At 45.5% G+C, this 13780-nt stretch overlaps 1 protein-coding gene across 1 annotated transcript in view; it reads left to right on the forward strand.

Annotated features, from left to right (window-relative positions):
• LRIG1 (leucine rich repeats and immunoglobulin like domains 1) overlaps positions 1–13780 on the forward strand; it is an 88806-nt gene that overhangs the window by 25523 nt on the left and 49503 nt on the right. Inside the window, 1 exon segment of the mRNA XM_053989679.1 lies at positions 10490–10561. Coding sequence (XP_053845654.1) covers positions 10490–10561 — 72 coding nt within the window.

The following is a 13780-nucleotide window of genomic DNA, read 5'->3' on the forward strand; positions in this document are numbered from 1 at the left end:
TCCAATTTGGGGGCAGAAATCCATTAAATTGCTGGGTGCTTTGTTGGCAGTACGAAAGTGCTTGGAGTGGAAGTGCATTATGATTGGACATTGATTACTCGAAAGGAAAGGGGATGGATGCTTGTGTAAACCATACACCTCCAGCCAGGACAGCCAGCTTAGGTTTTTTTTTAGCTTAAAATCTTCAGGTTTTGCCCTTAAAATGCTGTTCTTTATTACAGAGAAGAGCTATTTTTAAACTGGGAATGGAGAGCTGTCTGCCATGTGTTCCTCACACCTCTGGGGGATTAGAGCTGGCCCTGCACCATGCAGTGCTGCCAGCCACAGACAGCCCATGGGTAACTAGTCCTTGAGATGGTTTGAGGTTATATACATCATTCCTTTCCACACACAAAATGTTTGGATTTGCCCAACCTCTCAGTTTCAGCCCATGGCATTGGAAAGTGCCAGGAATGTCCTTGCTCTGGTAGATTTCAAACTGAGTAACTTTATGGTGGGCATAGCAAGGAGTCCAGCGCTGTAATTCCACTCAGACTGATCAGAGAGGGCTTTATTTCCACTGTGCAGGGCTGCCTGGGTGTTCTGCGAGATCAGAGTCACTGCTGCAGGGGGAGGAGAGGGGCAGGGCTGGCAGGGCTGACCACTGCCTCTGTCCTGGCTGGCCCAGCTGGGTGGGCTCTGCTGGCTCTGGTCCCTGGGCCCGTTAAATTTCACAGCACATCTGAGGAGGCAGAGCTTCACCTCAGCCCATCTGCTGAGAGCTTCCTGGTGACAGCACAGCACATGCACTGGGTGGCTGGGGAGGAGCAGCCACCACTGAAACAGCCGTGTGCTGTGGTGAAAGGACAGCAGTGGTTCTGTCTGGGAAAAGCCTCTAAAAACACTTGGGTACCATCGCTGTTTGAGAGCAGGAGGTGATGCAGCCCCTCAGTGTGGGTGGAAAGCAGCATCAAGTGCAGGAGAAGCTGGAGCAAGCCTGGAGTGAGCCCCCATGCCTGGGCCACAGGAAAAATCTGCACACTGTTTTTTTAAAAAACTTTTTTCCCCCCCACTCTTGGCCTGACTAGTTTTAAGCAATGCACAAATATTCCTTGGTGCCACTTCTCAGCAAGCATGTTTTGGGGGGGAGATCAGTCCTTCCTGATTAACTATTAATAAAAGCCAGGAGAGAGTGGCTGAGCAAACACAGTGGCAGAGGGTTGTGTGCCCTGTCCCTACCATTAATGATTGATTGGGCAGGGCCATGCCCAGTGCTGCCACTGGGCCAGGCATGGCCAAGTCTCACTCAGGGTGGGCTCTGCAAAAGGGTAATTCCAGCTGTGTGCTGAAATTTCTTCCTCAGGGCTTGGGGATCCCCCAGCCTGCTGTGCAGTAATGCAGACGTGGTGCTGCTGGGTAGTGGCAGATAGTGGCAACCTGTTGTGCCAGGTTGTGCATTTACTAAATTAATATTTCTGATTAAAAAGTGGTGTGGGAGCAGTGGAAAAATATTTTGGCTGGTTAAGGTCTCTGAACTTACCAGCAACACTTGCAGATAGGATTGAAACCATTTGAATCCCCCAAAGACAGCAGAGCACATTACAATTCTGTGTTCTTTGAGAAAACTTGAAATATGGGTTATTCAGTATTACTGAATGGTTGACCTTGGAAGTTTTCTAAAATCATGGAAATGTTGAACAATGTTTGAGGAATTTCTGAATTATCACTCTCTCTTCTCTCTGCACTCAACTCCTAACCCACAGCTGGATTTTGCAAAGTCATGTGGTGGGAGGGTTTGATTGTTAGCAGTCAAACATGTTGCTGTGGGTCTTCCCAAACATCTGAAAAAGCCAAAGGTTTAATATGGTTTATCTGCTGTGAGTACTTGTGAAGAGTTGCACAACTTTCAGAAGAAAATATTTGCTTTGCAAAAGTAGCCATTTTTGAAACTGTAAATAGCACTTAATGCTGATTTATCAATGTATCTTGTTATTGTTAATGGAGGCTGAACAGTTCTAAGGTAGATATGTCTAGTAAATGACATAGTTATTAATACTCAATAAATTGGTTTAATATGTTGAATACACAGTGGGGAACCTTAATTGAAAATGTTAGTGAAGAAGTCGTGGCCTTTATTGATTTACCAAAGAAAAACAGCAGTGATGGAAGTAGGAGCAATTTGTTTGGTGAGTATTCTGTTTAAGCTGGGGTATCCAGTCCTTGCTCCAGTGGCTTAAGAGACAGTCTGCTTTGCTTTGTGGATGCAAAATCACCAATAAAGAAATTTACTATCAAATTAGAAAAAGGTGATTTTGGTCATATGTAGTCAAGCAACCAACTTGCAGGCTTTTGGTTTTAGGGCTATGTCTTTCTCATGGCAGTAGTTAGCACTTTAATTAAAGCAATAAACCCAGAACAAACCCTATGGGTGTCAAGGCAGATGATGGGTGGAGTTTTGTTTGTGGGTTAAAAAACCCTCCACATCCTGCTTTTCCTTCCAACTGCTTACCTGTCACAGATGGCACGGCAGGATTGCTTTACATGAAATTAAATACAGTTATTCTTATTTAGATGCTCATGCCCCCTTTGAAATGTATTTTTGCTTTGATGCAGTCCTTGGAGCTGATGCCTCAGTGTGTTTTGGAGAGGATCATTCTCCTTCAGGCAGTGCAGCCTAATGGAAGAGGCAAATATAGAGAAAGATTGCTGCAATTAAATCCTGCCTGCCCCAACCCCTGCAGCATCCCCTGTTCCCTGCACACAATGCTGCCTTTGACTGGGCTCTCTTGTTGGGGGCAGAGGAACTTGTGGTCCCAACAGGAGGCTTTGCAGCCTCAGTGGCTGCAGGCTGTGTGCCTGTGGCTAGTGCTCTTCTCAGAAGCAGAAAAAGCATTGTTGAATACTTTGTCACTTGTGCTTCCTTTGCCCTGCTGTCCTCTGTTGGTTTGAGTCCCTGAGAAGCTGCTGGGAAGGGCTGTACCTGTCCCCAGGAAACAGAGGGGCCTGGGGGGATCTCGCTGCAGGGACAGGGGCTCACAGCCCTACCCCTGCCACTGAGGCCACTGGATGTCTTTCAAATTACTTCACTTCTTGAAATCTCACTTCGCTTTTTTTTTGGAACGTGGAGCAATTGAAATACTGAGAAAACTTGTTGAGTGGGCCAGGACCAAGCTCTGGTGAAATGAGTATGCTTGTGTCTGTTCTGATGGTGCAGAGTCATAGCATGAGGTCATGAGTACCTGGGTTACCCAGGTGATTTCTACATGTGTTATGGAGTATTTGCATATACGTGTGATTATGTAGATTAAATTGCATCTAAGCCTTCTGTCTCAAGAAAGAAAATAGGGGTGTTTGGAGGAGATGATCTTTCAAGAAAAGTAAAAGAAAAAAAGCAGACAATAACTCATACTTGAGTTTTGCTGAGGTTATTAAAATAGGAGGAAATGGGATCCTAGGTTTTGTCAAAACACATTTGTGTAAGCCAAACAGGGCCTAAAATAACCTGACACTGCCCTGTTGAAAGAGACAAATAAGCCTGTAAAAATTCTTGGTGTAGGAGATGTGGAAGCCCCAGCAGCCCTGCAGTGTTACCCAGTGCTCCTGCAGAGGAGTCCTGCCTTTCCTTAGCCCTGAGAGTGTGCCTGCTCATCCTGTGCTGCCTGCTGGAGTCTGGCAGGCCACAGTGGTAGAGATATTTACATTTACAGCCCTGTGTGAGCTGACCAGGTGTGGTGGGTGCTCACCAGGCACCTCTGTGAGGCCAGATGTGTGATCTGTGTGCACCCAAAGCTGTGAGTGCAGGCTGGCAGAGCAGGAGGAAGGGCCAAGGCTGAAAATGTGTCCCTGAAAGTCACTTGAAGGTAAGACCATTCCCAAGTTTCTGTGACCATACCAACCACATGCTAAATTAAATTGTAGTCTGGCACAATACTTGTCAGTGATGTGGTTTTAATTAGTGTTCTTTGCATTAATGGCTGCATGCATCTGCTGGGATCCGTGTGGTATCAATTCTTTGGGGATCATGCTACAGGAATTTCCTTTAGACGGTATCGTTGGTCATGACTGAGAGTGATTCATGGTGCAGTTTTCTTGGTGTCTGGATGACCTCTCAAAGTTTGTCTTCACTGTCAAATTAGCTCATATTATGTCTTGAGGGCTGCCCTTAAGTTGACTCCCTCCTGCACATAAAGCCCCTTATATGAGCAGGCTGTTAACCCAAGCCAATACAATGCTGCTGCTGCTAATTTGGACAAGGGCATAAGTAAAGCCTGAGTGAGCACATCAGCTGAGCCACTATCAGAACCTCTCAGTGGTGGGGCACAGCTTCACCCATGTGGGTGCTTTGTAGCCTCTCCATGTCCTGCAGAGTCCCCTTCTCTCCGAAGCACTTAGAGCAGCAGTCTGGGGCATCCACCTCGCTGCTGCCCTGTGTTTTGGTGCTCTTACCTCCTTCTAGGAGGCAGCTCTGCCCCATGCTTGGTGTGGGCCATTTCTGGGCTCCATTTCAGAGTCTCTTGTAAGCTGGATGCTTTGCACTGTAGGCAGCACACTGTACTCGGGGTCCCCTAGAACAGGAATCACAAGGGGCTCAGCCTGGGGCACAGTGGCTGAAAAGCTGCCTGGTGAAAGAGGACCAGGAGGTGCTGGTTGACAGCTGTCTGAACATGAGCTAGTGAGTGCCCAGGTGACCAAGAAGGCCAGTGGCACCCTGGCTCGTACGAGCAATAGTGTGGCCAGCAGGACTGGGCCAGTGATCATCTCCAGCACTGGTGAGGCTGTGCATTGAGTCCTGGGCTCAGTTCTGGGCCCCTCACACAGTGAGGTGCTGGAGCATGTCCAGAGGAAGGGTCTGGAGCCAGATCTAATGAGAAGAGGCTGCAGTAGCTGTTTGGCTGCTCTTGCCTCATGGGAGTAGACTTTGGACTTGTCCTGTGCACAGGAATCAAAAATGGCCTAAAGCTACTTCTTTCTGTCCTGACTGTCCATACAACCACCTGAATCCATACAATCTCTGTTGGCTTTGTGCTTCAGCATTAATGCTCACGTGTCACTGCTTACAAGGACACTGCCATCTCTCTGGCACCTCACAAGCTTGTTTAAAAGAGACATTTAAGTGTGCTTTCTTCCTGCACAGCTGTACGCTTTTAGCATGGGCAGTGTGCTCCCTCTCTTGCTCCCCTGGCCCCCATCCCCAAGCTAATTCAGCTGCAGCCATGCTTTTCATACCCACTCAAGTGTGCATGGGGCCTCCATTCCAGCGCTGTAAAGCCATCTACAAACATGTGGGACGAGGATGGTGCCTATTCAGGAAGCTGCAGACTAGGCAGCTATCTTTCGACAGATGAGCCAGAGGAATTTCTACTGCAGGGCTCAATTGTTCTGGGCCCTCAGCTCCCTTTTGTGCAGGAGCAATGAAAAGTTGTGTTATGACAACGGTTGACAAAGTGTTCAATGAAAACCACAGTTGGCAGTGACAGAATTTCAAGCCATCCTCCTTTTCTCCAATGCCTGTCATCAAAAGGTGCAGAAACACTTTTGACATAATCCTCTGTACTGACAGATAAATGGTTTTGATGCAAGGGTTGGAAACTTTCACCTTGCAGAACAGAATTCAGCCATCATCGTGGTGAGCAGAGACCAGGAGCCATGTGTGTCTCTGTTCCTTTGTCTGGTGAGCCAGACAGGCCACCCCTGTTTCCAACAGAGAGATAGGTGGCTTTCTCTGCACTGGTCAAGCTCCCAAAGCAGAGCCAAAACTTGTACATAAACTCCTGATCTACCCTGCACCTTGCCCAAGGGGGCAGGGCTGGCCTCTCACAGGTCAAGGAACTGACTGATCCCACCTCACTGGCCAGCAGGACTCTTTCTGTGACAGCATTATTTCCTTTGGGAGATTGAACATACCCAGTTATTTAACAAGACTTTCATTTCAGTCTCTGTGGTGTTCAGTGATCCACAGTGCCACTTTCACAATGCCAAGCAAAGGCAAACACTGCTTTCTTACTTAGAGTCAGGAATGGCTGAAAAGAGAGAACAGGGCCCTTCCCATATTGATTTAACAGGCTCTCAGTTCCTGATCATGGGCATCTTAGTGACAGGAGGGGAAAACCCTACATTGTTGGATTAGCCAATACAAGGAAGACTTGAAGTCTGTAATGGAAAAATAATATGCAGAGCACTTTTCATGCCAGTAAATCAGAATAAAGTTTAAAAACATTTACCAGCTTCAATAGAAGCTGATATGAAAAAAAACAATCTGAATGATAGAGGCCACTCAGGCTGGTGGTTCTGCTCTTTCTCCTCTGCCAGCTATAAAATTTCTAACCTTTGTAGGATGCTTCCCTGAACTCACAGCTCAGGCTCTTGAATTGATATTAGTTGGCTTCTGTTTTCTTTCCACAGTTGTCTTGGAGGGATCAAAATATCCTTCCATGAGTAATTCAACAGAAGCACATGCCCATGCAGAGGAGCAGGCCCAGGGCACTGAGCAGTTCGTGGGCAGTCCCACATTTGGGCTCAGCTGACCTCACATGTAGGTGCCAGGGCAGAACATGCACCAAAGACATGGGCTCTTGGAACTGGCATAAAACACTGTAGGTGATGCTTTATAAACTGGCTTTGAAGAGGTGCTCAGGATGAGAGATACCTCAGAGGGTTGGGCAGGTGCTGATTTGGGAAAGGACAGGGTTTTGGTGTTGGGAGTTGATGGCTCTCTTTCTTTGAGGAAGACATTTTGGAAAACTGATGGCAGAAACATTTGTTTGGTGATCCATTGGGTGACTGTGTGGCATCATCCCAAGGGCTCCTCGAGAAGGAATGCATTCTGTGCTACAGAGGAGCAGCAAATGGGACAGCTTTCAGTGATGGGACAGCTGTGCCCCCAGGCTTGGCATCTCCAGTCACCCTCCACTGCTGGTCTGCTGAGCTCAGAGAGGCCAGCCTGGTGGGGACATTAAAGGCCCTGCAGTGCTTCGTTCACTGCTGGACATTTGGGACCCACATTTAGGGGTAGGAGAACATCGCGTGCACCCATGACCTCAAATTTTGAGCTCCCTTCTTTATTTGCATTACTGGAGGCCAACCAAGATTGGGGCCTCATTTCATCAGCATCAGGCAAAATAAGACAATACCTACCTCAATTTTATTTACAGTCTAAATAGACAAGACAGACAAAGGGTGGCTGTGGAAACAAAAGCTCTGGAGAGGTGATGTGACATGACCCGGTCACACAGCAGGAGATTAAGAGAGCCAGGAATAGACAGAGGTTTCCTGACTCCCAGTCCCAATGATCTATCTATTGGAGCACGTTAATTCTTTCTCTCACTTAAACGCTGTGACTGGCATGCCACAGACTGCCTAGCGAGGGGATCAGAGAGAACACATCCTTTGATTGCTAATGCTTCAGGCTAGAAATTCTTGGGTATTTTAATATAAGTTAAAGTACAGCTAGTGCCAGAAACTCAGTAAACTTTATTTTGGCGTATCTATGTAATTTCAAGTCTCCTGTTTATTTTGCACTGACTGTATTTCTAGCTTTCATTTCCCCACTGATTTTTGAGCAGTATAGTGTACATTTAGTGAGGATACTTGGTGTGGTTGGGGTGAGTAGTGTGGGGAGAACTGAAGACTTTGGTGTGCAAGAGGATGGAGTTCACCTGCATTTCTGCAGCAGCTGTTGAGGAAGTCTTTCTGTTGCTGGTGCAGCAAAATCTGTCTGTGCTATCTGAAGAGCCAGCTACTTGTGCAGTGACTTGTGATGTTCAAATGTCCTGAATGGCAGCAGCAATAGTCAGAAAATCGCTCTGGGTGATGTTAAACTGTGGCCGTGAAATCCTTTAATTTGTGAAGATCTTTGTTTTTTCACTTGTGAACTTTGGAGGTTCATGTCCATGTCACCCAGTGCTTGAGCACAGGCTAAGCCAGGGATCTGATCCCTCTGGCAAGTGCAGGGATGATCAGTTCTGGTGCATGTGTTCTTGTTTCTTGCTTCATAAAACAGCCTCTTAGCCTATGGCAGAGGAATGTGTTGAGGAGAAATTCATTACCTGAAAAACGTGAAGTTTGGCTGCAGTAAAGGGCATAGAAATACATGAAAACAGATGGATTCATGCACTGCCATGTCTGGCTGTATTTTCCTCTTTTAGTTTGTCCCTCATATCTCTGTGTATTGGCTTTATTGTGCTGAGCCTGTAGGACGTTACCTGTTGTATTTTCTCTTTTTGCCTGTAGATCAGGCAGGGACAAGCTCCAACCTGATCTTACTGTGTGGTTAAAAAAAAAAAAAAAAAGTAGTAATGTAATCTGTGGGCAAATTGCACTTTAATTCGTAATTGTGCTATGAATATGGACTTGGCTTTCAAACACACTCTGAGTTTAAACTGCAGTTTGACTTTTATTTAGATAAATGCCTTTGAGTTCATAGTGAAATGGATATCTGCTGTAGGCTGGTATTGATTTAAAGGTCTCTTGAGTGTTTTAAAAGACAGTAGGGGCTTACAGGACAGCATATTTTAAACTGAGATGCTTGGTTAGGTTTTACACTCCTGTATAGCTTCAGTTCTAGGCTCTGTTAAGAGCCAGCCTGTATTGTTGATTTGTAGAGCATTCTTCCACAGCAGGTGTTGGCAAAAATTGAACATTTTGGGCAAGAGCTGCCTTCAGCTGAAATGATGGGGAATGGTGTGATGTGAGAGCCATCAAATGAGTCCCTCGTGCAGGGGAATGCTTTGAGGACTTCCCATAAATGCGTTGCAAGAGGGCAGGTGATCAATATCTGCTTTTTAGCTTGAAAGAGGTGTTTATCACTTCCTGCTAATCACACAAAGTTGGTAAGCTTTGTAGTCTTTCAAGTCTTGGTATTTGTAAGGCTGCTGTGAGCCTGGATTTCTCTCTGCATTGCCACAGAGTGCAGTGTGTTAGTGTGAGCACTTCAAGAGATATTTTCCATCAGTACTCTTCTGGCAGCTGCTTTTTCTTTGTGTGTGCCTCAGCTCTTGGGTCATGGAGCACTGGTAGAAGTTCAGTAGGTGCCTATGTGACTTAGATCCTGTTTACCTGTTTGGGTTGCAGACCTGCTTGCTTTCTGTGGGTGCAGTTTTAAAGCAAAGTAAAACCCAAACCAGGGAAGACTGGCCAGTTTTCTAGTCAGACTGGCTTGGTGGTTTGAAATAAGCAGCTCAATGTTCAAGGGCTAATCTAAAATCAGGCCATGAATCTTTTGGGTTGTGTTCAGAGGTGCAGTAAGAGGGTGTAACCTCCCTGCAGAGGAGGCACGAGGGTTGAATTTTACCTAGGGTAATATCCGAGAGCAGGGTGTGGAGCAAAGTAAAATTAAAGAAGTCCCCCTCACAATTTCCTTACAATTTACTGTGGTTGCTTTTCTGCTACCACCCATCAATTTGCCTCCTCCCTCTTTAGATTACACACTCACAGAAACATGCCAGCACTGCATACAGAATGGTAATTAAAGCACTTGTTACTTTCTGCATCATTAGTCACTTGGTCTTAATTGATCTGGTTAGTCCTAGCTGCAGGTTTGACCTGTCCTGTGTGGTGTGCTGAGAGTGCATATCTTGGAGGGAAGACTCTGCTGTTGCACTGTGTGCTGCTACAGCAGAGCATGGCAAAGCTCTTGCTTGTGTTTTCTGGATTTGGCACTTAATTTGCATTATTTTGCCTGTTTGCTGTCCCTAGCAATCCTTGCAGTGTGTTCCTTCCTGCAGTATGTTGAGCTCTGGGTGTGTTTCCAGTCAGGGATGTCCTGTGAGGCAGATCTGCTCTCCCACCAGCCTGCTTTCAGATAATACAGCACAACCCATTTGTTATCCATTGGTGCTAGAATGTGATTTAGGTTTAGATTTGGGCTGTTGGATAGTTGGAAAGTGTTGGCTAGGGTTGTGAGGACCAAAGTGTGTACTGCTGTGTGGCTTGAAAGCTGTATTCATGGATTAAAAAAAAATCATTTAGTGATAGACTAATTATATAATCTTGTTAGAAAATGTAGAATATATTTTATGTTTACACATAGTGAGTGTGCATACCTCTGTATGTTTCTGTATGTGTATTTTGTGTGTAACACAGTGGTGTAAAAAATACCCTGTGTGAATATAGCTATAAAATATTCAGTGGAAGGTTTGTTGATTGTTTCAGTTCAGATTTTAATTTGTCAGGAAACATTCTATTCATGTGTGATTAGTTTTGTGGTTGGAAATAATCAATAGTAGAATAATAAATGTAATTGTGTAATATGAAGACAAATTAAAACCACGCTAATCTACTGCAAAAGAGGAAGTAGCTTGGGGAGAGCTAGATAACATTTTTGTCATGGAACTAAACTCACTTGTGTATTCAGCAGAAAACTGCTGCTCTCCCATTTAAGTTCTCTTTTAAAAAAAAAAAAAAAAAACAAACCCCAAACCCTCCCAGTGCAATCCAGAATAATTAAGATGACTCTGTTTTGCTGAGCAGGGTGACTGTATTTTGCTGATCCCTCTGTCTTTTACTTTAACAGAAACCTGAGCTACAACAAGTTGGCAGAGATTGATCCTTCTGTCTTTGCAGAGCTGTTGAACCTGCAGGAAGTGTAAGTATTCCTTCAAAGGTTTTAATTGTATTTTGCCAGGGCTGCTTGTGGGCTGTGAGGAAATTATATCTCGTTTCCTAAGACAGTACCTTCCTCTAGCTAAGTTGAATGAGCAGGTCTGACTTGGTGTGGAGGTTTTTTCCCCTCCATATTGTATCTGGGCTGCTTTTTTTAAACTAATCAATGAGCAGAACACAACATCCCAATTAAAACAGCAGAGCTGTTATTGGAAATCATTGGAGTTTGCCTCCCTGGGTATTGTGCAATGCTTGGAGGCAGCAGTTCAGCACACCTGAACACAAAGCTCCTTGCTGAAAGCATAACCCTGAAGCAAGGCACAGCAGCCTGGATTGTGATACCTGATGCCAACCTAGCCCAAATCTCCCAGGAAACAAAGGTGTAGTGTAGTGGATAACAAAGCACTTAACTGTGCCTCCTCCTCTCTCACACATTCGTGCTCCTTTTGGAACCAGAACAAATTCTGTTGGAAGTCTTGCTAGAAGAGGCTAAACCAGCAGAGCTGTCTTCTGCTCTGGTGGGGAAAAGAGGAGATGGTGAAGGTCTGAGTGGTTGTGCCAGACCCTCCTTGCTGGTAAAGCAAACCTATTTCACTGAACTGCAGGTTTTCCAAGCTCCTGATCTCTGTGAAGGCTCAGCAGTTCCACTCAGAGAGGGGCTGCACTGTCAGCCCTTCACAGGGACTCCTGGAGTTCTGAATTTTGGGGTTTAAAAAACAAAAGTGACTGAAGTTGCAGGCGGTGGGCTGAGGTAATGAGCTCATGTTTGCCTGGTGAATGGCTGGCATACTTGAGGTTTGGGCTCTGTTTGAAGAGCTACTGGTGCCTCATGGGAAACTGAAAAAAAACATTTCCTTTCAGAAACAATATGCTCTATCAAGCTCTATCAAGCATTTGCTCTTGTCCTCTGTCTGTTTTCATTAAGTGTTGGGATTCATGGAGGGGCCAGATCCTGTGATTCTTAAATAGGCAAAAGTGGAATTCTCCCTGACTGATGCCTGCTGGATTGGACTGTGGAGATTAATGTAGCATCTCTCTCCTGGCCTGATGGCCTCTGGCTCCTCTGTTTACATGAATAGTAGGGACTTGCTGGGAATCATGAGTAAGTGAGGAATGTATATCAGAAGTGACTGCAGTGCTCTGAAATCAGCTCTGCACGATCTTTAGAGAGAAAGTGATGTGGGTCAGCAGAACACTGCCTGTAGGATCTGTTTTCTCAACTTCTCTTTTCACTGTGGAAAGCCTTAAATTGCTCTGTGCTTAAAGAAGAGAATTGCAGTCCTGATTCTGTGAGACTTTAGAATTATCCTAACATGACTGTGGCTTAGCAATAGCTTTTATTCATGGAAGTGCCTGAAGGTGTGTGACTTCAGACAGCACAGGGTGTGTGGCTTCTGATTCCCCAGGCAGGGATTCCCTTGAGCAAAGTGCTGCATGTGGGTAAGAGCAGGACAAGCCCTGCACTGAACAGTTACATGCTGTAAAAAGGTGTCTGGGTTTCTGGGGAGATAAGTAATGCAGCCACAGTGTAATGGGTAGATAAGAGCTGCTTGCTGTGTCAGAAAGACAGGGTTAGGGAACAGGGAGAGAGCAGAAGAGTCAGTAGGAGGGAAAGGGAGCAGTCAGAAATGGGAGACTGGAGGGGAGGCAGAGGTCTGGAGCAGAGCCTGGAAGGCAGGCTCTGGGAAGTGTGAGGGAGAAGCTCTATTAAAAGCCCTATCTACTAATCTTGGTTGCTTTTGAATAACAGCTAAACCACAGACCACTGAAATAAACTTCATTTCACAAGGAGAACCACATCTATATTGCCAGAGCATCTTCTTTCTGAGGGTTTTTTTTAAGCACTTTACAAACATTCATGAAATAAGCATCGTGCTGTGGCATGTCTGGAGAGCAAGTCAGTGTTTCTCTGTGCACGCTGTGCTGGGCAAACCAAGGCACCCTCAGGGAAAGAGATTGCCCCAAATAATAGATGCATTGATAAGACCTGAACCTCCCATGATGCTTCAAACGTGCTGTCTGTGGCTCCTGAGCATTACACAAGGCTTAAAACTCTGTGTGTGCCTCTCCATGTGAATAATTAGTGTGGTGTATTTTGAAAACATTTTGTTTGCCCTTGATTTAAAGAAAATATCTGCAGACCAAAAGATTTAAACTTCATACCTTATCTTCAATGCTCTGCTTTGCTTTACTGAGAGTGTGATAAAGCCATAGCAGAATTTACCCTACGCTTTTCCCTGAGTTTAGGCAGTTGTTTGTGTGCTTTGTTTTGGTGGCATGTATGAGAAGCTTTTAGAAAAGTTTTAAGTCTGTGTAGGATGAAATTTAGTGGCTCAAAGTGATGCGAAACCCTGTGATCCCACTTGCTCTGAAATAACTGGTGGAGGCTCAGGGTAGGGGCTAGACTGGGACATTACTTTCCTTCAGGACACTTGATCTTTTTCTCATCCCCTTTGGTGGCTTCATCTGATGAAAATCCCCTGGTGTCCATCCATTCTCATTCCTTGGTTGGAAGGATGGATGGAGGGTGCTGCTGTGGGGTATGCCCTGTGCTCCTTTCTGGGGTTTCCTCGGGTCATATGGATCATGGAACCCACCAAACTGATGGCTTCATGGCTCTCAGGCTTTCCAGGCTCATTGGTAGCAAAGAAAGTAGTAACCACGCTAAAATTCCTCTGCAAACAACTCACCTTTTATTTTCTAAAGTGCCTTTCACTGAAAGCTCTGGAGAGCTGTGCTATTTTTGAGCAGGCTCCATTTCAGCTTGACACCAGCCTGGCAACTGGACTGTAAATATTTTATACGGGTGGCCCCCCCTCCTCCTCTGCTTCAGCATTCAGAGGGTTTGTGTCGTCAAAGGCGAGGGCTGGGGAAGGAGACTGAAAGTTTTTAAAGTTGTTGAGCCCAGCTGTTCTGTTTTGAGAGTTTTTTTCCCCCCCCTTTTTTTTTTTTCCTTTTCTTTTTCAATTCCTTTACATAGGGAAAAAGGGAAGATGAGTGGGAAATCCCAGGCAAATACAGAGCTTGGCTGTCTCCTCTGTGTCAGCAAATGGTGCCTGTGAGCCAAGAGAGAAAATGAGGTGGGAGAACCACTTCTGACTGATTCCTGACATGACAGGAGGCTGATATATGAATATCACACTTATGTCAGAGGAGGGTTTGACCAGTTGTTAGACGCCGGTTGGTGTCAGAGCTGCTTAAC

Source organism: Vidua macroura, chromosome 13 (assembly GCF_024509145.1).
Source record: "Vidua macroura isolate BioBank_ID:100142 chromosome 13, ASM2450914v1, whole genome shotgun sequence".
Lineage (NCBI taxonomy): Eukaryota > Metazoa > Chordata > Aves > Passeriformes > Viduidae > Vidua > Vidua macroura.